Source organism: Suncus etruscus, chromosome X (assembly GCF_024139225.1).
Source record: "Suncus etruscus isolate mSunEtr1 chromosome X, mSunEtr1.pri.cur, whole genome shotgun sequence".
Taxonomy (NCBI): Eukaryota; Metazoa; Chordata; class Mammalia; order Eulipotyphla; family Soricidae; genus Suncus; species Suncus etruscus.
The window spans coordinates 6203356-6229832 of record NC_064868.1 but is presented as its reverse complement, the minus strand read 5'-3'; the positions used below and the strand labels follow the sequence as shown (position 1 = coordinate 6229832).

Here is a 26477-nt window from a genome sequence, read left to right as displayed (position 1 = left end):
CCAACGAGGTTGCACTCTTCTGAACTTGTTTCCCGGGTTCTCCCATCCTACCAGTTGGCCCCCTAGTCTTTGCAGTGCATCCTCGCCCATTTACACAACTTTTACCTTGAGCCCCTTGAAGTACCTAGACTCTATTTTCTGTATATCAAGTTGTGCTAGGGCAGGGGTCTCAAACTGAATTTACCTGGGGGTCGCAGGAGGCAAAGTCGGGGTGAGGCAGGGCCACATAAGGGATTTCACAAAAAAACAAAGTCCTCAAACGTCATTTTTAACAGTTTTAATTATTTCTTCTGAACATGAATAGAACATTGAGTGAAGATCATGAACAGTTCTTCTGAACATGGCATCTTTTGCCTATTCCTTGCTGCCAGAGACTTGACAGCGCTTCTTCTCACAAACATGAACCACATTTGGCTTTAGAGAGGAAGCAGTTGAGACCCTCAGTATAGCTTGAAGACGATCATCATTAAGTCTAGACCTATACTTTGACTTATTGAAGTTCAATGTGGAGAATAACTTTTCACACAGATATGTGCTCCCAAAAAGGCACATGGTGCGCTTGAACATTTGGGAAAGCTCAAGGAAGCTGGGGGGCAATTCTCCCAAAAATTGCCCATGCATGTCTGCTTTTCCACTAATCTCGCTGAACTTGGCTTTGAGATCAGAGTTGCATTGCAGGTCAATGAGCTCCATTTGAAGCACAGGAGGGGCATCTTGCACATCAAAGGAAAAGGGGTTCACAAAAATTTGGAAATTGGCTCTGTGCTTTTTGAAGTCTGCAAATCTGTGATCCAATTCCTTCTCTAGCTTAAAAATAGCATCAACAGGGGCCGGCGAGGTGGCGCTAGAGGTAAGGTGTCTGCCTTGCAACGCTAGCCAAGGAAGGACCGCGGTTCGATCCCCCGGCGTCCCATATGATCCTCCCAAGCCAGGGGCAATTTCTGAGCGCTTAGTCAGGCGTAACCCCTGAGCATCAAATGGGTGTGGCCAGAAAAAAATAGCATCAACATATTTCTCACCACTGAATGGTATGCCTGCATCCACAAGTTCCCTGCATGCTGGGAAATGGCAAAGGTTTGTCTGAGAGAGTGGGATTTCCATAACACAAGTTTTGTGGAGAATGCTCTCATGTTGTCATAGGCAGCACTGATAAGCTGCCCCGGGCCTTGTAACATCTTGTTTAGTACATTCAGCTTATGTGTGATGTGATGTCAACAAGAAAAGCTAAGTCCATGAACCATTTGTGAACTCAGAAACAGCATTCCCATCCTTCTCCATGAAGGCTTTCACTTCTCTCAACTCAAAAAATTTTTTCAGGACATTTCCCCTGCTGAGCCAACGTACCTCAGTGAAATAGAGCACATCTCCATATTCTGACTCTATTTCCTCTAAAAAAGCATGGAACCTCCTGTGCTTTAAGCCCCTGGATCTGATTTGGTTGATGCATTTCACAACAACAAACATCACATTGTCACACGGCAGGCATTTACTGCAAAGGGCCTGCTGATGGATAATGCAGTGAAGAGCAATGGCCTTCTCTACACCCTCGTCTTCAAGTTTTTTTGAACAAGTGCCACCAGTCCATTTTTCCTCCCTGTCATCAATGGCGTTCCATTGGTTATTATTCCAACAAACCTCTTCCATGGCAAACCTGCATTCTCAGATGCCAAAATATCTCATTAGTGGTGGTCTGGCCATGCATTGGAATTATTGTGAGCAGCTCCTGTCAATTCAAAATTGCAATCAACACCACTGACAAATTGTGAGCTGTGCAGTGTCTGTTATATCTGTGTCCTCGTCAAGAGCAACTGAGTATGCATTAAAACGTTTAGCTTTCTCACACAGTTGATGATAAATGTCACTTGACATGTCAGAAATGCGCTCTGCCACAGTGTTGGCAAAAAGGCTGATTTTGCTAAACTGACCTTTCTTTTCCAGAAAGATAATACTTGCAGCCTGGAACATGCATTTTTTAACAAACTCTCCTTCTGTGAATGGTTTCCCTGCCTTAGCAATCATCTCACTAACCATGTAACTAGCTTCGACTGAGTCAACATTCTCTTTGGTTGCTTTCTTGAAGAAATCTTGTTGCCTCATTAGACATGCTTTAAGACTGGCAACCCGCTTGGCTCTCTCATTTCCTTGATATTTTGCACATTCCTCAGCATGTTTAGTTGAATAATGGCGTTTCAAGTTGTATTCCTTGTGCATTGCAGCTTTCTCTGAGCAAATAAGACATGTGGGGATGCCCCTGTGCTCAACAAAGAAATACTACGTCTCCCACTTTTCCTAAAATTGTCTGTGCTGATCATCAATCTTTCTCTTCACTGCAGGCTTTGATGAAGTAATGATGAAGATATGACAAAATCTAATTCTGTAATAAACTTCTCTCCCTTAGGCTTCCAATAATGCAAGGGACAGCAGGCAGGAGCAGCAGAAATGACGTCTGCGCTAGGGGCAAAGTATTCGTGATTATTCGCTTACTGAATATTCGCAATAAAAATCGCATTAGTAAGAAAAAATTGCAAAAAATCACATTAAACATTTGCATACCCCGAATGGAACTGCTCGGGGTATGCAAATGTTTAATGCAATTTTTATTGCGATTATTCGGTAAGGAATAATCGTGAATACCGCGATATTTGAAGGCTGGCCGCGGGCCACAAAATGTTGTATGGAGGGCTGCAAAGGGCCCGCGGGCCACGAGACATCTGTGCTAGGGGTTCATCCCATTTGTATATGTGGGTTTCAAAACTTGGTCTATTGAACCTCTCCTTTCCCCAGTAACTCTGAAATCACTATATCATTAAATTTCCCTTTGTACACGGGCTTCTTAGCTCTCTAGTTTTTAATGGTTACTACATCGTTTTTTTTTTTTTTTTTTTGTTGTTGTTGTTTTTTGGTTTTTGGGCCACACCCGGCAGTGCTCAGGGGTTACTCCTGGATGTCTGCTCAGAAATAGCTCCTGGCAGGCACGGGGGACCATATGGGACACCGGGATTTGAACCAACCACCTTTGGTCCTGGATCGGCTGCTTCCAAGGCAAACACAGCTGTGCTATCTCTCCGGGCCCTGGCTACTACATCTTAATGGTTACTACATCTAGTATCTGGAGTGCCCATATTTAGAATTCTTAGAACTCATACTTACAAGAACTTAGCTTGCAATAATTTTCAGAGACAAAAGAGAGGAGAGCTGGAAGGTCCAGCTCAGGACATGAAGCTCACCACAAAGAATGCAAGTGCAGTTAGAGATATAACTACATTGAGAACTGTCCTAACAATATGAATGAATGAGGGAAGTTGGAAGCCTGTCTAGAGTATAGGCGGGGTGGGTTGGGGAAGGAGATTTGGGACATTGGAGATGGGAATGTTTCACTGGTGAAGGGGGTTGTTCTTTACATGATTGAAACCCAACCACCATCATGTTTGTAAGCAAGGTGTTTAAATAAAGATATTAATTTAAAAAAGTTCTCTACCCTACTAAATCCTATTGAATATGGAAATCCTATTTAAGTCAGGAATTTGTATTTTAGTAACATGCCATATAAATACATCTATTTAAGCCCTTAAAAAACGACAGTATTGGGGTCGGCGAGGTGGCGCTAGAGGTATGGTGTCTGCCTCGCAAGCGCTAGCCAAGGAAGGACTATGGTTCAATCCCCCGGCGTCCCATATGGTCCCCCAAGCCAGGGGCAATTTCTGAGCCCTTAGCTAGGAGTAACCCGAGCATCAAACAGGTGTGCCCCCCCCCCCCAAAAAACCAAACAGTATTAATGCCAGAATATAGGATAAGCCTTTCATGCAGCTGACTCTTGTTTGATCCCCAACACCCCATGCCCCCAGCCAGAAGTGATCCCTAAGGAGAGCCTGGATTAAGCCCTGAGTATCACTGGTTTTGTCAGCCCCCCCACACCTGACCCCCCCAAAAGAAACACACAAAAAGATTATATCCTGAAAGTTTTTATTTCCATCAGGTTAAATGTCCCAAAATTATGATTATCCGAAAATCTACTGTACCATTCGACTGTCTGTCAGTCTGGTGCAGGCATTCTCAAAATTCATTGGTCTGTGTCCCTTTACAGCAGGAGCTAGCACACTGGCAAGTAGGACAAATGGTAGCTCGCCATAGATCTGTTTGCATACATTGGCAGACTGCCACACTCATTTGCTTCTCAAAGGTGCCTTTTGTGCTATAGTGAGAACTGAGCGGTTTTAACAGCGACCATATGGCCTACAATCCTAGGATATCACCTAGCTTACCACCTTTACAACTAAAGAACTTGTATTTGCTGCTGTGATGGATGGAAGTCTTCTAAAATTCCCTTTTTCTTGAAAGCAGAAATGTTATTCTTTGCAACAAACTGTCTTTCTTGAAATGACAAGCTTGTTTATGGGTATTGATGTTTAACTTTCAAAAATTAACTTAATATTTTAAACATAACATTTTAAAATGACACTTCATGTAAGAAGCATTTTTGTAGTCTTTTTTTTTTTTTTTTTGGTTTTTGGGTCACACCCGGCGGTGCTCAGGGGTGACTCCTGGCTGTCTGCTCAGAAATAGCTCCTGGCAGGCACGGGGGACCATATGGGACACCGGGATTCGAACCAACCACCTTAGGTCCTGGATCGGCTGCTTGCAAGGCAAACGCCGCTGTGCTATCTCTCCAGGCCCGTAGTCTCTGTCTTATTATGACATAGCCTCAGGTCCATTTTTATAGTCAATGTACATAAGTGTTGTCTTAAGTTATTATAGCAAATGAACTCTGGCCTCAAGTCCTTTTCAGAACTCTAGTTTGGGGAAGGGGGTTACACCTGGTAGTACTAAAAAATGACTCTTGACTCTGCACTCAAGGTGCTTGCTGTCACCCCTTATGGTGACAATATGGCACAGGTCGACTGTGCAAGGAAAGCACCCTACTGGCTGTACTATCATTCCTGGCCCATCTTTTTGATACCACACCCAATCCTGACAGAGTAATTTTTTTAAAGATTCGTTTGCAATGTAGACTATCAAATAAATGAAGTTTCCATCCTGTTACATTACTCATATAAGTGATAGAATTTTTCAAGTGCCAATACATTTCATCCTACAATGTCATTAATACCTTCATCAAACTTTTCAGCAGTCTTAAGTCATCTTAGATACATTCCCAAAACTTGTGCTTGAAAACTCAAGTTTATCACTGGTCACAAACACTGCAGTTTTCAAGATCTCAAATATTTCCTACATCTGCGATGCTGACCACAAATCCAAGTTGGTATGTTTATCTGTTCTTTGTATTGTAAAAATGGTGTCCCATCGTTTAAACAAGGAGTAAACAAGAAGTTAACCTCGAGTATTGCCAGGTGTGGTTCCAAACAGTAACAAGAACACAGTAATATGCATAAGTACCCCCCTTACGGGAGGCTGGGTTGCAGGTACTCAAGTATTTTTTTTTTTTTGGTTTTTGGGCCACACCCGGCGGTGCTCAGGGGTTACTCCTGGCTATCTGCTCAGAAATAGCTCCTGGCAGGCACGGGGGACCCTATGGGACACCGGGATTCGAACCAACCACCTTAGGTCCTGGATCGGCTGCTTGCAAGGCAAACGCCGCTGTGCTATATCTCTCCGGGCCCTTACTCAAGTATTCTTACATGAAGCATCCTTTCTTCTTGAGCTGATTCCTTGGCCTGCAGCTGTAGTACTGTACAAGTACTTCCTTGTCACATTAAATATTAGAATGATAAAAAGGTTGGACTTAAAAGTTTTGCTGCCAGGTCAGTAACATCTTTTTTTTTGGGGGGGGGCAGCCAACCCAGTGCTGTTGGGGACCACCAGGGTCACACCTGACAGTGCTCAGTGAGTCATTCAGAGCTAAATATTGAACACGGGGCTCTGTATGCTAGGCTGTATTCCAGCACTTTGCGCTCTTTCCAGACCACTGCAGGGACATCATTAAGTACTTGACTTAAACTGGAGCTGCAGCTGTGAACATGGTTTGAGTTTCTAGCACCACATATTGTCCCCTCAAGCACTGCTAGGCATACACCCCAAATAAAGTAACCCGAGTATATTTGCTTTCAACAGGTAACTGTTTCGTTAAAATGGGAGCTGGAACTATAGTGCAGTAGGTAAGGCATTTGCCTTGCATGCAATTGACCTGGGTACTGATCCCTAGCATCCTATATGGTCCCTTGAGCTTGCCAGGATTTCAAGTGTAGAGGCAGCAATAACCCTGGAGCACTGCTGCATTGGGCCCCAAACACTCCCCCCCAACACTAAAATCCCGATTTCTAACCACAAATATTTATGGAACTATATCAAGTTTGCAAAAAGTGATCAAATCAATTGCAGGATTCACTCAGACCTTTTGTCTCGAATCTCTGAACTACCTACCAACTACCCAGATACGAACTGAACTGAAGAGAACCTTGGATTGGGCTAGAAGACTGGTATTTGGGCAAGTTGACCAAAAGGGCAAACCTATTTGTATGTCTTTTGAGAAGCACAAGGTCCATGTGATTGTAGTATTTGGAGTTAATTCTGGATATACCATTAAAAAATATCAGAGCCAGGAAAATTTGTTAACAAATCCACACAAGTAAGAAAATGTAAACCTCTATCTGGAGTCTAAATGGATTAATTCATATCAAACCAGAACCACAAAAACTAAATATGGGCAAAGTACTTAGGTACTTTATTCTCATATATACAACCTTGAAAAAACAGAACCACGAGTAAGTTTAAATAGTAAGAAATGTCATAAAGTTTGAAATAAGCAATTATGTACACTGTATAGCGATTTCATATTTTATTGCCTAACTGTGAGTTTGCATCTGATTCATTTCTATCATTCCAAGAGATAGAGAAAACAAATCTACATTATCACAGTACTGTCTGTTGTGTATGTACATTAGAAGGATGCATTGATTCATTACAGACATAATATGACCAGAGCTAACAGTATTAATAACTTATCTTTCTCTGAAGAGGATTGGAAGGATAGCAGAGTAGGGTGCTTGCCTTGCATATGGCCAACTGGGATTCAACTTCCGACACCCCATACATGGTTCCCCAAGCACTGCCCGGAGTGATTCCTGAGTGCAGAGGCAGGAGTAACACCTGAGTACTTTGGCTGTGGCCTAAAAACAAACAGTGGTCGCTTTTTTGCAAAACATCTTCAAGCAACTGACTTTGTTAAATCTTATGCTGAATTAAGCAAGGCTGGCAGCAATTTTTCAAAATATATTTCCCACATGTATTATGGGGACCAAAGACTGCAAGTAGGAGGAAATTGAAGACTAACGGAGATGCATTCTGTGCCAGTCTCAAGTGTGCATTGAGAAGTGGCAGGCACCGCTCCCAGAAACAGTGAATGCCTCGACAGCACTGCAGGTCCTGCTGTCTTCGCCCCTAGAGGACGGCAAGATCTCTGAAGCTCAGAAAAGCAGAAGACAATTGTGCCTGGCAGGTGAAGGCACAGACCCTGGCTCTAAGGATGAAAATCTCTTCATCATTACACTGCTTCTCTTAGGACCTGGAAGCTGGGGAAATGAGGACACAATCCTACACTCCAAGCTCTTCATCTGGCTCGCCAAGAGGCTGTACCTCCCGCATTTATGGTTGAGATGTAATCCAGATATAGCGAGTTTTGTTGTTTTTAGTTTTGGGGCCATACCTGGTGGCACTCAGGGGTTACTCCTGGGCAGGCTCAGGGGAACATATGGGATGCTGGGGATTGAACACAGGTTGACCGTGTAATAAGCAGGTAGCAAATCCCCTACCTGCTGTGCTATTGCTCTGGCTAAAATACAGCTGATTTTTGATAAGGGAGGAAAATAAAGCAAGAATGAAAGGATGGTAACTGAAGGTAAATAAAAACAGTGACACAAGAAAAAAAATACAAGCATATAAAGAAAACTACAGATGTAAACATCGAATAACAATTCAAATCACTTTTGTCTTTTTATGAGTGAGGTAACCTTAAGAACCCCACTTTCATTTTGATCTTTAACTGTCAAGTCACAATGAATACTGGTTAGTGTTAAATCTGTACACAATACAAATACCGTATACATTCAGTTAGACATTTTATTTGAAGCATGCTTTTACCTATTTCATTAATCAATTGCTCTGAGGTCAGTACTGACAGTCCATTTCTATTAAAGATGTTATTTAAAATCCTGTAATTTAGTATTTATACAATATAGGAGATTAAATTAAACTACAATTCACAAGTTTTGGAAGCAACTCTATAGCCATAATTCAAGAAATATGTAGAGTAAGCCATTGGCAATTCTTTAGTAAAATACAAGATATTTCCTCATGCATTGTTTACAGGCACCTTGGGAAGAGATGCCATTTGAGGCTGAATATTCAAGATTTAATAGATTAACAAAACCTGGGTAGTCTTTTTGCACAATGCTTTTTTTAGTCACCTTAATAATACATTTTATACTCTCAGAAAATTAGACCCTGCATGAAAAGTTCAACTCTATCAAATCCATTACTAACTTTTAAAAATAATTTAGTCACTGTGAAACCAAAGTTATTCATGATTGGGTTTCAGATATGCAATTTTCAACACCAATCTAGCAGTAACTTTTATACCCTCTTAGCAATAAGAACCCTTATTCTTAGATGTCAAACATTTAATTTCCTCTCAGGGCACACATTATAGAATTGCATCAATAATTTAATTCATTATAGAATGAAATTGAAAAATCAAGAGTATAATCCAAAAAAGTTCCTCAATTAAAATTTTCTCAAGACCCACTTTCATCTGAAATACAATCAAATTAATTAAACTATTCCTTTTCCACAGTAAAGACAAGTTAATACTTCCACCAAATAGTGTCAATATTATCTACAACTTTACCCAATTGAGCAGATATGAATTGAGATTTTCAATATAATCGTACTACATTGGGCTGTTACTATATTGGCAATAAAGGAAAAGTAGCAAAAACATTAATGGGTTGTGGCTGTCATCTTAAAAGAATCCTTAAATAACCCTATATTTTTAGAGGAACTAAGTAGAAAATTCATGTTTGAATTTTAGCATCTCTATCATAAACCCACAGGGGCAGAATTAAAACTCTAGGTATAGTAAAATGGAAAGATCTATATACACTGTAAATTTAACAGAAAACTTAAGTACAGAAGCCTAAATATTCTAGGAGCTTTAAATAACTGATGGAAATAATCACTGTCAATCCTTCTAGGCTGGTTTCTTACAAGTATTCCAAAACCCACGGGGTCCATTCCCACCTGTGTTCAGGAGCTCATGAGTAAAATTGTTTGTAGCACCCCACAAGTTAGATAATGAGTCTCTACATTTACAGCGCCGTGGGATTTCAATTCAACCAATAAGCCCTTACAGTTCATCTTGCTAGAACTAATAATAAAGTTAAATCTAAATGCTGAGTAAAATGTAAGAAAAAAATCTGGACACACAAAAATACATCCTAGCACACAAATCAAGGGTTTATCATGTTCTCTAGCATGACACTGTCTTTATTGCGTTTCTTAGATGTAGCTATTTCAAGAAATTGGAGGTCATTTACTTCATTAAGTTATTATTCTCATCTTTCCCAAACTTAGGGAAAGAATTTGTACAAGTTGTTATGAAATTTAATTTTAATTTATACATTAGTTTATAAACACTCAAAATTGTAGTTTACATAATTTCTGAAAGTAAAATGACACGTTTAACAATCTTTTGTAAAAATATTCTACATACATGCATCTGATCAAAACGTACTTTTATGGTGGGAAAATTTCCTACGTACAGTAAATAAAAAAGCTGATCAATTATTTCCAATGTTATGAGTGCCACCTAGTGTTCCATTTCTGCAACTACAAACCTTATAAATTCAAAACTGCCTATTAAAATAAAACCCAGGTTTTAAAACCTGCATTTTGGTAATGCTTTCCAGTTGATTACTTTATTGTGGAAAATAAGATCATGAAAAGAATGTGCGATATCAAAATTAGTATAAAAATAGTCACATGCTACTTAAATACGAAAAACAGATTTAACTTTTTTTTTTACTTCAAATGCAGATTTGCCTCCCTTAAAAATGAAAATCTAAAGAAAATATGGCTAAAACATAGAAAGTAACAGGCTAGTTCAAACTAGGACTAGTCATCATGATCCATCATGAGTAGTGGGAAAATGATTTATTCATTCCATCCATTTACTTAATGGATGTGATATAAGTTGGAAAGGCAGTAATGCATTTTTTTAAATCATTTTAAAATAGTATGTGTGGTCTTTTACCATAAGGTTCATAGTGGGTTTACATCAAAGGAACAAAGTGGGCTTTCATTACAAGAAGTCTGCATTACCAACTTTTGAAAGAAACACATATACCGTACAAACAAATCAATCTGACCTACCAAATTGCAATTATACTAATAAAACTTTAATCTTTTGACAGGTCACAACCAAAAACCAAACTGTTGAATAGTCCTCAGAAAGTTGGAATGTAAATGTTGAATTCAGTTTAAATCTGGAAAAAAAAAGGGATTAAATGAAGACTAATTTTTATGTCAGGATTTACTAGACATATATAGATCACTTTAATCTCTTTAAGCTATTTAAGATACAACCCAATTCAAAGAGGAGTTGAGTTTCTGCATAACACCAGGTTTTTGCTTAATTTTGGTTTACTGCCAATCTTGATAATCCAACAAAAAAACCCTTGCAAAATGTCCAAGCTAATTCAAGTTTAATAATCACTGCCTTGATCCATCACTTTTCCTGCCAGCCTGTTGGGCAGCTGAGGAGGGAATGGCACTGGATTTGTATTGCCCCTCCTATCACCCCAATCATGGGCCAGAGAGTACACCAAACATACAGCCGACTCAGAGTCGACCCCTAGTATCACACAGCCTGTCAGGAGTGATCCCTGAGTACAGAGCCAGAAGTAACCGTGAACACTGCAAGATGAAACCCCAAAACAAAGAAAAATCCTAACCCTATTTTGTTTTGTTGTCACGCCCAGCAATGCTCAGGATTTACACCTGACTCTGAGATCAGAGTCATCCCTGGCTGGGTTTAGGGACCATTGGGGATTGTCAGGTAATAAATCTAGGTTGGCCATATGCAAGGCATATGTTCAAAATTCTATTCTTGTTCAGAATTCTTTAAAAAAAAGTATAGGAAAGAGCTTATTTCTTCATGGCTAACTCATCAATGGAACTTAAAAAATGCAAGGTGCATCTACTTACATCATCAATATCTTCATCATCATCTCCAATGTCATCAAACTGAATTTCATCATCATCTCCAGGACCAAATGTATCAGTTTCGTTGATTTTAGCTAAAGAAACAGTAACAAATATACTGATAAAACATAATGACCAAGATTTTAAGTTTAATTTTCAGAAAGTCTGGTCTTCAAACTTTTACTTAACTCTACTACTATACAACACAATTGCCCACAAATTGGTTAAGTCCAAATGAAAGTACTTGTCATTTTCTTTGCAAAGATATTTTCAGTAAAGTCTGTTCCAATTACACTGATTCTGAAGTTCATACTTCTAGATATGTTTAAAAAGATTTTGGCTAGATAACTATGATTATCTTTAACTATGATTGTCATTAATCAGAAAGAGTCAATCAACTCATGCTTATCTTAAACCCAATGAACACAAACCAGGAAGAGTTAGTCTTATTCCCAGATATTTATCGCATTTCCTAGAAAGAAAATTCCCTGTCAATAATTTCAGTTTTTCATGTGTAAGTAAAATTACTGTTTTTATAACAGAACCAAAAGCAAATCAAACCCAAGATGTACACTTCCCTTTGAAATTCTGCAGAACTTTATCTTAGTTTACATTGTTTGCTCACTTTTGTTATTTGTGTGGGGAAGGGAAGGACACAGTATTGCTTAAAAACAAAACAAATCTATGGACTACTATGATATTAAATGAAGATGGTGGCCAGAGAATGAGCTCACAGGGCCAAGTGCATACTTTGCATGTGGGACACCCATTTTCACTCCTGGTATCACATTGTACAGTAGGTACAGTAGAAGCAGTTCCTGAGCAATGCCAAAATTGGGAAAAAAACTCAAAACAAAGAAAAGGGGCTTTCTAAATAAAAATCTGTTAAGAGTATCTAATCCTTGCAACAAAACAATCTCTTTAGCATTGTCTAAAACTGCAGGACAGAGTACATGTTCTCACCATTGTCCTACTTATTAGGTAGGAACTAATAAATAAGTCCTGTTTTCTAATAAACAGAAATGTTCCTATTTATTAGAAACAGAATCTAATTATTTTTATGGGGGTGGCATGCTGAGCTATCTCTCCAGCCCTGCCAATTACTTACTGAGGATTTGGGTATTATATTATGAAGCATAAAAGGCATGTAAGAGTCCCCCGTCTAAACCTATGATCTGTTCCAAGATCCCCCATGTCTGAAAAAGTAGGTACCAATGAATTCAATAGAAATTCAATAGCGCCCTACAATAAACTTTAATATAAACTATGCGACAATCTTCTTTCAAATATTTTTATAGTATTATTATTTTTTATTTATTTGTTTTAAGGGATACACCGTCAGTGCTCAGGGGTTACTCCTGGTTCTGTGCTCAGAAATCACTCCTGGCAGGCTCAGGGTTCCATATGGGATTGCTGGGAATCGAACCCAGGTCTGTCCCGGGTCAGCCACATCCAAGGCAAATGTCCTACCATTGTGCTATCTCCCCCCACCCCTTTTGGGGGATAGTATTATTTTTTGGTTATAGCTGACCTCTAGTAACTAAAGGCTACTGTACTTAAAATGAATCATATACAAGATAAAGTCTGTCAAATGCACAAAATTATACAGTATATTTACCTAAATACCAGTAGCCAATAAAAAATGGATTAATATAACAACACATTACCATGTTCTGGAAGTTCGCCGTATGCTTTCAGGCTTCTGGCCTCATCTGCATTGTATTTTAAAATTACATCTGCTTTGTTATCCTTAAAAGAGACAAATGCTTTTTAGATTTGACTGTCAAAGTATTTCAAAAACTACTTCCAAACTGAGCCTCATTGCTCTTTTACAAAATCTTAAAATTTTAACTTTTTAAAATGTCAAATTTAAGGTGATTTTACAAGGTTGTTCATGAGTCTCATGCCCATCGGTGTTGTTCCCTGCTTCCACCCTCTCCAAACTACTCTTTCCCTATGCCCTGAGAAGCAGCCTTGGCTTTAACCAAATGAAGGAGCTGGCATGCATGTATAAATGAGCAAGAACTAAGTTTGGTGTGAATATTTGCAGATTTTATTGAGTAAGAAAATGACCAAATCTTTTCATGAAGGGGAAAAAGAAGGTTCAATCTCACACCTAGCAATGCCAGGGGCTACTCCCAGGTCTGTGCTTTCAGGCGGCCCCTGAAGTGCTCAGGGAAACCATATGCAGAATTGGACCAGATCAGCTGCATGTAAGGCAAGCAAAGCAACCCTGTACAATCTCTCTGACACCAGATCATATCTTATTTACTGTTACCCATTGATTAGATGTCTTTTAAAACACAAAAGCTACCTCAAACTCTAATTTACAGGCTCGTGACTACACCAATTAAAAACTGGATTAGAATCATGCCTAAGAGAATGAATGTACTTTCTAGGTTTTTAGAGTTATGAACAATTTAAAATCTGTAGATACTGAACATCTTCTGAAGATAGTGAACACTGAGTAGAAGCACACATTTGCAATAAAAAATACCTGGGTATTCCTCACACAAATGTCCCAGTGGAAATTAGTTTAAGACTGTTCACACTCAGGCAATGTGAAAAGAATCGGTGTTAAGAGGATTACAGCTAGTTATTTTAACGTCCAAAGTTTTAGGCCCTGAGATTCAAAAGAAAGGCAAGGAGAAAATATCAGTCTCTGGGCCACCCTTTAAGAGGGTGGAGCATAAAAGGACCATAGGAGATTAAGAATCAGAGATGGTCACTTTATAGTCAAAAGTGTAGAACCATGATCTTTTAATCAGGAAAATGACCTATAAAAGAAAGTGGACATAAAAGCAGTGTGACTGTGCTCAGGCTCAGCACTACTGATACTCTGGCTGAAGAATTTTGAAGGAATTGTCCAGTGCGCTGTCCCTGTCTCCCAGAAACTGCCAAATGTCTTCTTGTGAAGGCTGAAAAACACCTATTTAACTTTTAAATTCTGTATACTTAAAAAATGTTTTTATACTGAAAGTCACAAGTAAAATAAAAATATCATTACTCACAATGTGATTTATACACATGGTGATGCATTCCAATAGGTGGCAACCATTTGGATTTCACAGACCCACACACCTTCTTTCCAAAGTACTCATCTAAATTCAGAGCACATACTCATGTCATACTTTGTGTGCCTGATTCTTTACTCCACTACTACAAGTCTGTAAAATTTTGAGTTGGGGTGGGCGGAGTCATTTAACGATACAATCTTGATGACTGGATTCCAAACTTTATTTCAAGACATATCAAAGGGCCAGAGAGAGATACTATAGCAGGTAAGGTGCTTGCTTTGCATGCAACACACCCTGATTAGAACCCAGGCAATGCATATGATTTCCCAAATACCACCAGGGTTCACTCCAGAGCACCACTTGGTATGACCCAAACCACCACTAGAAATATAGGTAAATCAAACTAAAAACAAACAAAAAAAGTAGGGAGTTTGGATGTAAGATTTTTTTATTTTGCTAACTAAGAACACATAGACCCACCCAGTATAATATCATTCATTCCCAAACCAGAGTATTATGTATCAGAGAATTCACGTTGCCTCCATTTCTTCCCTAGTAAAGTTGTGGAGTCCCCATACTGACACTTGGAAATGGCAATCCCTAGGAAACCAGTACCAAGCCTCCCTGAAGAAACAGTGCTCAGCAGCTAGAACTGACCAAATATGGGCAGTTTGTTTAGACATCAACAGTTTATTAAATTGAAGCAGGTGAACAATGAAAAATGCTTTTACCTGGTAGTCTCGTAAGCCAACCAGTATGATGTCTGATGTATTTATCCAAACCTATAAAAGAAAACATGTTATATTTAAACTAGAAACCAAGAACCAAGAGCAAAACTGAGTCAATCTCCTCAAAAAATACACATACTAGCTGCAAACTACAGGTGAATTATTTATCATTAGAACAGGGTGGTAGTCCTATAGCAAGCAGTCAGGTCTATTTCAATTTCAATTGTTCTATAATGGTAAGTTGATAAAAATTTTATTTTGACTACTGGACACTAAAAATTCCAGAGCATGATGGCTTAGAAATGACCTATTTCCTCCCCTCCTCTTTGTGGTGGCAACTGGAGCCACACTTGGCTGTGTCACGGAGATCACACTAGGCTTGTGGGGCAGTGCAGGGAACAGAGAGCTTGGCTTTCTACCTCCAAGGTAGGTACTCAACCACTGAGCTATCCCTGGGCTCCAGAAATAAACGTTTTATTGGGAAATAATCCCAAGTATCTAGTTAACCCACCTATTTATTACACAGAAGAATGGAAAATTAGCTCTGTGGATTTATTGCCTTTTCTATACCCACCAATCCAACCAGTCACATGCTCAGGAGGTTTAGTAAGATAAATTAAAGAACAAAACCCAACAACCCCCACCCCAATCCCTTCATTGGACCTGATAACACAGTGGGTAGGGCTCCTGCCTTGCACAAGGACAACTTGGATTTGATCCTATGGTCCCCCAAGTAAAAGCAGGAGGGATCCCTGACCAGAGCCAGGAATAAGCCCTGAGTTCTAATGAGTGTGACCCCGTACTCAAAAATCAAAATAAAATGTAAAAATCAGAGATGAAGGAAAATTTACCTTAAAATATGCCTGCACATCTGCTGTGATGCGAAATTATTACTTCCCAAAGCAACTCATTCATGACCACAATTCAGAAAACTAATCTTAATTTTTTTTGGCCACACCCAGTGGCACTCAGGGGTTACGCCTGGCTCTGTGCTCAGAAGTTACTTGTGGCAGGCTCAGGGAACTATATGGGAATGCCAGAGATTGAATCCGGGTCAGTATCGAGCAAAGCAAATGTCCTGTCTGCTATGTTATCGTTTTAGCCCCTAATAACTTATTTTAATAAAATTCACAATCAAAATTCTTCTAATGCCCTTTCTCAATTATTTCCTCCACCTTGTTAGCAGAATCAATCTATGGCATGTACATGTTAGGCCCAACTGGAATAGCCGGCTTTCCCTCTCTTCCAGACACTCTATTGGAGCTCTAGTAACATGTTTCGAATAGCAGTTTTCCTGGCACTGATGAGCCATCTCCTCCTTGTAGACACACTTTCTTCTTCCATTCACGCACTGCTGGATATTGGGACTGTTAGCACAGCCTGGCTACTGTTCAACCAACTATAGGTATGCATGTACCTTTTTGATCTGACAAACTATTTTGGTGGTACCAGGACTCAAAACCTGGACCTCACAGAAGTGAGGTATCCTGGAATTTGACAGTAATATTTTATTAAGAGACAGCAGCTATCCCTCAACTGAGATTCTTTCACTGTTTTGTCATGATTAGATTCAAGCTAGACATTTGTGGCAGGAGTTCCTTATAGGTATCTTTAAAGAGACTCTGGATGAGGTTACTGTCAAGGATCTTATAGGCTAAACTATTCTTTTTTTAGGCTAGTCAAGTGAAGCAGTGGGAGTGAAGAAGGAACAAAGAAATCTGTAACTGGCTGTGATCAATTAACTGTAAACACCACTGCACTCGGACCAGCCTAAACTATTATTCTACTGACCTTTTAGGCAGGAACAAAATTGAGGTTCCTGACCCATAAATATTCTAGACCAGTTCCCTTGCTTCTAAGCACAATTTTTAATTAAAATTTTTTTTCCACTTACCTTTTTTCTCAGTTTCCCTCTGATATGGCATAACCTCTTTACACCATCAAAACACATTGCCTCCAATCTTCCATTTCCCAACATTTTGATAACTTGAGCATACTCTAGAGGAGGGAAAAAGGGGTACAGGATATTCAATATGTGGTAAAAACATCTTTAAAGTCCAAATAAAAATGTACATAAAATATTGGTTAGGAATAAACATAAGCAGTAAAATCAGTACAAGGGAGTGTAATTACCAAGCTAGTTAACAGCAGAGACAAACAAGATACTGTAATGCCAAGCAATTAAAAATGCTAATAAATGCCCTCCTTGTTTGGGGTTGAGTAATGACTGAGTGTACACTCTACTTTGAGAGATTGAGGTGACTCGCCCCTAAATGCACACTGCTGCTCAGCATTTTCCATATCTGACCTCCAATAATGGCTCTCCTCTCCCTCAGAACTTTTAGAGAACATCTTGACTACAATTTTTGATACATTTGGCAAATGAAAGCTTGAAAGCTTAATTTATTGTTAAAATATCTTAGTGATCATTCTTTTTTTTTTTATCTCAGTGATTATTCTAAGGTTTTTTTCAGCTAGAAAATGTTCTTCGGCAAAACTCTCAACTTGTAAACAGAATCTTTCCAAAGTGGTTCCTAATGTTGCCCAGTTCCACTGCCACTTGAAAAATTCTTAAGATTATAATGGTGTATAAGTATGTCCGAACTTTATAAAAAGACAATGAAAGAGGCTCTCTGTAAAATGTGATGCAAATTGGGATTAGAGATAATACAGTGGAAAGGGTGCTGGCCCCTTGATAGTGGCCAACCTGCAATTGATTCCCCATTATCCTGCAAGGTTCCAAGCTTCACCAGGAGTGATCCCTGAGCTCAGACCCAGGAATGTGGCCCCAAAACATAACACTCCTTTCTGAAGTGCTAGAAGGACCGGAATGATAAAACAGCAGGTTTGCTTTGCATTTGCTTTGCATGTGGCTGACCTAGATTCAACTGCTGGCACCCATAAGAACCTGCCAGGAGTAATCCCTAAGCACAAAGGCAGAAGTAAGCCCTGAGTACTAGCGAGTATGGCCATAAAACGAAAGTGTTGAAAATGGGGGGCAGGGAGATAAATACAGCAAGTATTGCCTTGCATATGGCTGACCAGGGTTCAATCCCCATCGCCCAATATGGTCCCCTGTGCCCAGCTAATACTGATCCCTTAATGTAGAGCCAGGAGTCAGCTCTGAGAACCGATGGAGTGTGGCCCAACACCCCATCCTAACTCAAAGTGCTGGAAATTATTGGAAGATGTAGAAAAAATTAAATATGGATACACATACAAACTATATTGAGTACAATAATCTAGTTATGTGAAAATATATGTTAGCAGAAATGATGGAATAAAAGTATTATGACGTTTGTAACTTTTAAGGGCCCAGGAAGACACATACAAGATGGAGAAGGGCTTAAGGGAGTTCATAAAACTAAATACTGCAACTTTTTTGAAAGTATACTTATTTTAGTTTGGTATCAGATAATGAACCCAGGGCCTCATATATGAAAACCATGTACTTTACCACTGAGCTGTATCCTAGATTTAGAGGTTTAAAGTTACCCACAAATGGGCTGGAAAGATAGTGCAAGGGCTAAAGTGCTTGCATGCATGGAGCTGACCTGAATGTTATCCCTAGAACTTCTTTTGTCCTTTGGAACTGCCAGGAGCAATCCCTAAGCACAGATGTGTGTGGCCCAAAAAACCAAAAATTAAATAAAATTACTTATAAATGATGGGAAACTAATGTATATATCTTGATCTGTCACTTATTAAAATTATAATTGGCCTGAATGGGTGAAATGTTGGCTTTGTTTTATGAAACTATACATGAACAGACAAAGCTTATAAAGGCTTCATCAGACTCATGCCTCAAACACCCAGTGTGTACCGAACACAGTCACTGCTCAAAAAATCTGGGGAGGGCTGTAGAAAGACTTCTGTACAGGTTCAAAGCGTATTTTCACCGGAAAGGCCCATGCTTGATCCCCAGCACCTAGAATCAAGCTGGGGTGATTCCCAAGCACTTCCTGGTATGGGCCCCAAATATCTTGAAGTTAGAAAAGTAAAATCACTCAGTTAAGAGGACATGCTGAGCTGGAGGAAGGTCTTGGAGATAATGCAGAAGTAGAAGACGCCAAGGAGAAAGCCAAAGCAGCCTGGCAGATCCACGGCCTACCCTCTTGTCCTTTCTGAAGCTGTAGCCATTTGGGACCCAAGACATTCCCCTCGACCTGAGCCTGCAATGGGTCCCACTGGTGCCTCTTATCTTCCCCAGTGGAGGTTACCCCTTTCCAATGCTTTCATTCTTGTGAGGCAAGAAAATCAACAAAGGTGGGGCCAGAGAGACAGCACAGCGGTGTTTGCCTTGCAAGCAGCCGACCCAGGACCTAAGGTGGTTAGCTTGAATCCCTGCATCCTATATGGTCCCCCGTGCCTGCCAGGAGCTATTTCTGAGCAGATAGCCAGGAGTAAACCCTGAGCACCGCCGGGTGTAGCCCCAAAAAAACAAAAACAACAACAAAAAAAGAAAATCAACAAAGGTACAAGACACCAGAGTACAGGGCATTAAGGCGCTTTTGCCTTACTTAGGGCTGACCCCTGTTCAGTCTCTGGTGCTGCATATGCTGCCCAAAAACAGAGCCAGGAGTAAGCCCAGAGCACTGCTATGTGTGGCACTACATCCAAATAACAAATTTAAAAAAATTACTTAAAATTAATTGCTTATCATAGCTGTTAATTAAGGCTTAAACTCAAACTTAACTGTCCTATTCATTCTTTTTTGGTTCACACCCGGCGGCGCTAAGGGGTTTGGCTCTTGGAAGGCATGGGGAACTATATGGGAAGTTGGGATGCAAACCACCATCTGTTCTGGATTGGCTGCATGCAAGGCAAATGCCCTACCCATGTGCTATCTCTCCGGACCCCTCTGTCCTATTCATCCTTAAGTGAGTGTTCATGAAAGATAATGAAACCTGAATATTTATGAAAATTCCATCAGTATGCCAAGTTCTCAGGGCAAGCAGAATAGACCAAAAATGACTATCAAAAGAAAGTTCTAGAGAACTGTGAGGGGCAAATCATTCATTTTCCAGACTTCTGAATTTATAATTAAGAATTCAGTATTCGAGATTTAAGCTCTACTAGAAGAAACTTAAAAGGCTTACCTTGTCCATCCTCTTTGAATACTAATTCTCTTTTTTCAGACTCATTCTCATTCTTACCTCTGCGTCTGTTTTTACCACCTTTACCTAAAGGGTTTAAAGAAAGGGACATTAAGAGAGACTTAACACAGATTTGAAGCAATCACTAAAACCATACAGTCATATTCAACTTTAATAATATTAAAAACAAATACGAGGGACCAGAGTGAGAGCATGGAGGTAAAAAGCATTTGCCTTGCATGCAGAAGGACGGAGGTTCGAATCCTGACATCCCATATGGTCCCCCGAGCCTGCCAGGAGCGATTTCTGAGCGTAGAGCCAGGAGTGACCCCTGAGTACTGCCGGGTGTGACCCAAGTACTAAAAAAAGAAAACTAACAAACAAAAACCCCAAAGAAATATGTGCTGGATAAAACACAAACAAGTAGATTCTGATGCTCAAATAGACTGATTCCTTCTGGAGGACAACCCCATTTAATGACCAAACTGCTCAATATAGCCTTCAGAGTGGCATGTTCCCAAGGCCAAGGATACAGTATAGGGAGGTATGGCTTTGGCCTGGGTTTGATCCCCGGTACCACATCTGGCTCTCTGAGCACTGTCAGGAGTGAGCCCTGTGTGCAGAGCCAAGAGGAAGCCCTGGGGATCGCCAATACCTCCAAACAAGAAAATTAAATATTTTTAAATTGAAAATCTAATAATAAATGCAAGAAAGAGTATAAAACTATCACTGGTTTAAAAACAGAGAAACTAACTTCAGGGCTGGAGTGCATGCAGAAATACAGGAACCCCAAATGGTTCCCCAGCACTGCACACCTGAGCACAACTGGGTGTGTTCTCTAAACAACCATAAACTAAACATACCGTATATTCTTGAGTATAAGCCAAGTTTTTCTGGCACAAAATTTGTGCCGAAAAACCCCAAACTCGGCTTATACTCGAGTCATACAGGTTATTTGTTCAGTGCATGCACACCAAATGAAATGTATTTAGTCTCCAGTCGTCTTCTGCCATCTGATGGAGGGTCCACAAGGCATGGCTGAGCTGAAGAGGCAGGCGGCTGAACTGAATTGGATACCACTGAACTATTTCACCCACAATATTCTGCACTTTGTAAGAGACCAACGGCAGTGATGATGACAATGTCTATGCTGATACCCACACACCAGATACAGCTGAAGGTCTGTTTGGACATACAGATGAGGAAGAGGAGGAATCCAATTTTGAAGGATTTGAACCTTTGGGATTTAGCTTACCTGTTAAACTATGGTTTCCTGCACTTTATTTAGTTTTAAAGTTATTATTGCTAGTTTACAGTTTTTCTTTAGCAATAAATATTGAAAAACATTTAACCTACTGATTCCTCAATTACTGTAGTTGTTTTGGGTTTTATTTTTGAAATTTACCAGTGACTGCTGCATTTTCCACCTACGCTTATACTTGGGTCACTAAGTTTTCCTAGTTTTTAGGGTAAAAGTATTTACTCAAGTATATATGGTATTTTGTATGACTGCCTAAAATCTCTTGTAAAATGTTTGCAAAGTTAATGATCATGAGGATTTGGCCTAGGTAATTTAGGAAACTCACTTCACTGTTACTACTTTTGGGGGGGGGATCCAATCCGGTGACGCTCAGAAGCTAGGTGCTCAGAAATCACTCCTGGCTTGGGGGACTATATGGGATGCTGGGTTAGCTGCATGCAAGGCAAACTCCCTAGCACTAGACTATCGCTCCGGCCCCATTGTTTATACTTTCTGATATCTGATGAGAATATATTCACCATCTTCTAAATTTCCACTAAAAATACTTTAACAAAAGCAGAAGAGTGAACCTCTGGGTGGGAAAACAAATGCAACACAAGTGACCACTGCCAGAAATACCATGGACTCACTATGCAGTTGATGTTGAACTAATTTTGGTCTCTGCACACACAGAAAACTTTTTACTGTTGACCAATATTCTGATACTCCTACATTTAGTTATGGAGCAGTGACTCCCATTTTAAGACACTATAATGAAAGAGAAAGGGAAAAAATGTCCGAGATGAAAACAAGAGCACTGTGACCAGATGTAGTCATAGGAGAGCTAAGGATAACAGAGTTTTTATTTTAAAACATCTCTCCAGGAGCTAGAACCACAGTACAGCAAATAGGGCATTTGCCTTGAACATGTCCAAACTGGGTTTGATCTCCAGCAGCCACTATGGTTCCCCAAGCACGCCAGGAGTGATCCCAGAGCACAGAGCAGGAGTCAGGCCTGCCAGGTATGGCCCAACTCTCTCTCTCAATAAAAATGAAAACTCCTCTGGAGGCTGACGGACAGTGATGAAGAAGAAACGTGCTTGGCACGCAGTGGGCCTCAGTCTGATTCCAGCACTTCCAGGAGCCCGCACAGAAAGTGGAATAGCACCAGGCCCTGTCGGGTTGAGTCTTACCCCAAACCCTTCTCTGTAAAAGAACAAAGACCCAAATACTCCTACCTTCTGGATTCTAAAATTCTTTCTAAAGGCACCTTTAAAAATATCTATTTTATGGGCCGGAGAGATAGCATGGAGGTAGGGTGTTTGCCTTGCATGCAGAAGGAGAGTGGTTCAAATCCCAGCATCCCATATGGTCCCTGAGCCTGCCAGGAGTGATTTCTGAGCGTAGAGCCAGGAGTAAGCCCTGAGTGCTGCCGGATGTGACCCCGAAACGAACAAAAAAATCTATTTTGGGGCCGGAGCAATAGTACAGTGGGTAAGACACTTGCCTCGTAAGCAGCTGACCCAGGCTTGATCCCAAGCACCACATATGGTGGGAGTCACCTGGCAAATAATCCAGGAGCAGAACCAGGAGTGGCCCTGAAAACCATTAGGTGTGATGTCAAAACAAAACAAACTGGAACAACAGAAACTCCTTTTTTTCCCAGACTGTCAATGATACTACTGCTCTAGGTCTGCAAATTCTCACATTCTGCTCACCTTCCTATGACACTTCTTTTATTCTCTTAACCATCACTTCAACAATAATTCTACATCTCAGTTCCACTATGTCACCTAAGTGCTGGGCTCTTATTTCTAATGGCTGAGAACATTTTCAGTGAATGGCTGTCATCTATCTCCATTTTAGTTTCAAGTCAATTTCTTTTTACCATCCTTGTTTCTGACAGTAGTTAAGTATCTACCTTAGGACCAGGGAGAATTGGACAGGGTGCTTGCCTTGCATGAGGCCAATTCAGATTTGATCCCCAATCCCTTATATGGTTCCCTGAGCTCAGAACCACCAAGAATAAGTGCTGAGCACATCTGGGGTATCCAATTTACTCATCAAGGATTGGAGATGGTACAGCAGGTAAGGCACTTGTCTTGTACACAGGTGACCCAGGTTCGATCCCCTGCAATGCATTTTGTCCCCTGTACTTCCAGGAGTGATTCCTTGAACAGTCAGGAGCAAGTCCTGAGCTTTAAAAAGTGGGAAAAGTCTATAAATGGTAGTGATACTAAAGGGGTTCATGGAATCTGCAAAAGTTCACAGTCCAAAGATTCAAAAACAAAAACAGAAATAGGCACCTGGCCACAGCCATGGCAGACACATAACTTACAGTATCAGTTGTTCTTACTCTGTTCTAGCAGCTGCTCAATGCTAGGCTTAGGTGGACTTTCCCCATCCACCTAGAGTTCTTACAGTTGACTACCTGAGGCATTCTTGGGGCACACATAATGAATTTCCTAGAAAAAAGAAGCTTCTGTGTCAAGTCAGTAATTATATCAGATCTTCAAACCACAATGATATGGCAAGGGCCATATCTGATTGGCAATTTTTGAGGATGAATCTCCCAGATTTCCTGATGAAATCAACTGTTAAGGTCCAGCCCAATCCATTCAACATGACAAAATCCAGGGCAACTTAGACCTTTACTTGTGTAACTGTCAAGATTCTATTCACAGGAACAAAAGTAAGAAAAGACACAGTCTGTTCTACATTAGTAAACAAAATTTCATAAAATATTACTCTAAGAAAGATAACAACTAAAAGACAGCAGTTAGAGTGGTAAATACTGAACCCAGAATGGTAGTTAACTCTAGTGATAGGAACTGGGAAGGGACCTAAAGGGGAGTGGGGAAAAGACAGAAAACTTCTACTGCAAATGTGCTGTAATTCTCAAATTTAGAGCAATGAATTAAGTCCCAGGTGTTCATTATGATGTAATATGGATGATTCATTGCTTCTCAATGCACCAGAACCAACTATACCCTAACAACCCCCTTCTTTTACTGCCTTGCAGTAGAATGAACTTTAAAAGGCTAGTGAACTAGAAATGTTCTAATGCACAAGTGCTGCTACGCCTTGAAACCAGAGGAACCAATTCTTCATCCAAAGAAGAGTCTAAAATAGGGAGGCGAATTATTCCAACAGGTATTTTTTTCTTTGTTTTTGGTTCACACCCAGCGGCGCTCAGGGAACCACATCGGATAGCAGGATACGAGCCACCGACCTTCTGCATGGAAGGCAAACACCCTACCTCCATGCTATCTCTCCAGTCCCCCCCCCCCAAAACAGGTATTAATCGAGCACCTACTATGTACCAAACATTTCACTGTATTACTGACCTTTAGAACTTAAGACTAGAGAGGGAACTGGAATCACATAACTAGACATATAGGTGAGGAAAAGATGCTTTTTGAATTGAGCTGCCATTTCAGAAAAAAAATTATGTTATAAAAATCTACGAGTTACCACTTAGTGTACGGTATCGGTGAAGTGTTCTGAAGAACCTGTACCAAAATCCTATACAGAACTGTACCCCAATACCGCAAGGGATGCAGTGAGCAAAGAGGACATGGAATATATTCTTGGAGCAAAGTTGTTTTTCCCCCAAGGATGGGGAAAAAAAAAAAAAAAAGAACAGAAGAGCAAGGGGGGGTTGTCTCAGGATGAATACTCAAAGGAATGACACTTTTTGTGATTATGCAAGGGGTCCTACCCAGTAGGAAACATTTCCCCGTTTCTACGTGCACAATTTCCTGTGGGAAATTAAAAGGGAGGGAGGGAGGGAGGGAGGGAGAAAGAGGGAGGAAGCGTGGAAGGGAGGGAGAGAGAGGGAGGGGAGAGAGGGAGGGAGCGTGGGAGAGAGAGGGAGGGAGCGTGGGAGAGAGGGAGGGAGAGAGAGAGAGAGACAGACAGAGAGACAGAGAGACCCCAAGAGTCTATAAAAAGTATTATATTTCCTTAGGACGTTTCTACTTTTACCTGCACTCACTCTTCCAGCTTGGATATTCCGATCGGGACCTTTCTCCTTCAGTCGGAGCATTTGTGAATGTTTAGGATCGCACCCAGCTATTCCTCCCACAACAGCCGCATCCCATGCGAAGCCACGAAATCAAAAAAAAAACAACGGGGCTGAACGCGAACCCAAGTGTTGGGGCTGAGTGGGTGCGTATACAGCCAGAAAGGGGAGCCCGCTCTCCGCAGTTCCCCCCAAAAGTCCCCCTCTACTCTAAGTGAAATGTGAGGAATGCAAGGCAGGATTCGAATGTGTGCGCCGGTTACTAGGGCCTCGCCCCGCGACTCGTGCCCGCGCCCCGCGCGTGGCCGGAACGACTCCCCCGGAGGCCCCCCGAACGCGGCGGCCGGCCAGGCGCGGCGCGCAGCAGGGGCCCCAGCGCCGGGCCGCCGAAAATGGCGTCGGCTCCACCCCGACGGACCCGAACTGCAGCCGGGACCAAGTTCCCAGCCCCGCGTGGCGCCCGGGCCGGGCGGAGGGAAAGGGCACCGCGGCGTGGCAAGGCCCCGGAGCCTTGGATCGGGAATCGGATCCGGGAGACGTTACCTTTATTCTTGGGCATGGCGCGGCCGGCGGCCTCGCGGCTTCTGCGGCTTTGTAATCGGGGGGCGGCGGCGGCGAGTCCGAGGGGGGCTCGCGGCGGCGGGCGCGACCACGCGGGCTCAAGCAGCGGCCGAAGGACACCTCGCGTGCGCGGGAGGGACACTCGCCAGCCGGCGCTCCGGAGACCAGCACGCACACACTTTCGGCCGGAGGAAATGGCGTCGCGGCGGCTTACGTCATCTTTCCCCGCCCTCTAGCTCCGCCCGAGCCCGCCCACTGCCCCCAAGGCGCAGGCGCCGCCGGCCCCCGGCCTATCGTTAGAGCAGAGAAAAATGCGTCCGGTGAGCGTTCTTCGCGATTCGTCGATCTCCGCGGGGGGCGGAGCCTGGAGCTAAGGGGCGGAGGGCTGAGTGGGCGGGCGGGGCCAAAGCCCCGAGCTTAGAGATGAGTCTTAAGACTTGGCCGCGCTGCCTGCTGTTTTCCGCCGGCTGGGGCGGCTGATTAGCAAAGTGGTCTTTTGACTAACAAACTCAGAATGTGAGCCGCAGCCTCACTGACCAACCTCCCAGCCAAGTCGGGTTTCCTTTTGGTTTTTACTTTTTATTTTACTTTAGGCAC

The 26477-nt window shown here is 41.4% G+C and overlaps 1 protein-coding gene across 1 annotated transcript; it reads right to left on the bottom strand.

Annotated features, from left to right (window-relative positions):
- Nucleotides 1–10149: 10149 nt before the first annotated feature.
- On the bottom strand, nt 10150–25930 carry EIF1AX (eukaryotic translation initiation factor 1A X-linked). Its single transcript, XM_049766819.1, has 7 exons — nt 25863–25930; nt 20059–20142; nt 16854–16957; nt 14963–15013; nt 12882–12963; nt 11218–11309; nt 10150–10496 (listed from the first exon to the last, which is right to left on the bottom strand). The coding sequence occupies exons 1-7, from the start codon at nt 25876–25878 to the stop codon at nt 10491–10493; spliced, it is 435 nt and encodes a 144-aa protein (XP_049622776.1). The 5' UTR covers nt 25879–25930; the 3' UTR covers nt 10150–10490.
- Nucleotides 25931–26477: the final 547 nt, after the last annotated feature.

Excerpts from the sequence above, each read along its gene's own strand:
- EIF1AX (XM_049766819.1), bottom strand. Across the intron at positions 12,964-14,962 it reads TTGGCTTACGAGACTACCAG|GATAACAAAGCAGATGTAAT; the intron begins GTAAAAGCATTT and ends GTCTCTTTTAAG. Across the intron at positions 11,310-12,881 it reads CGGCGAACTTCCAGAACATG|CTAAAATCAACGAAACTGAT; the intron begins GTAATGTGTTGT and ends CTGTTTCTTTAG.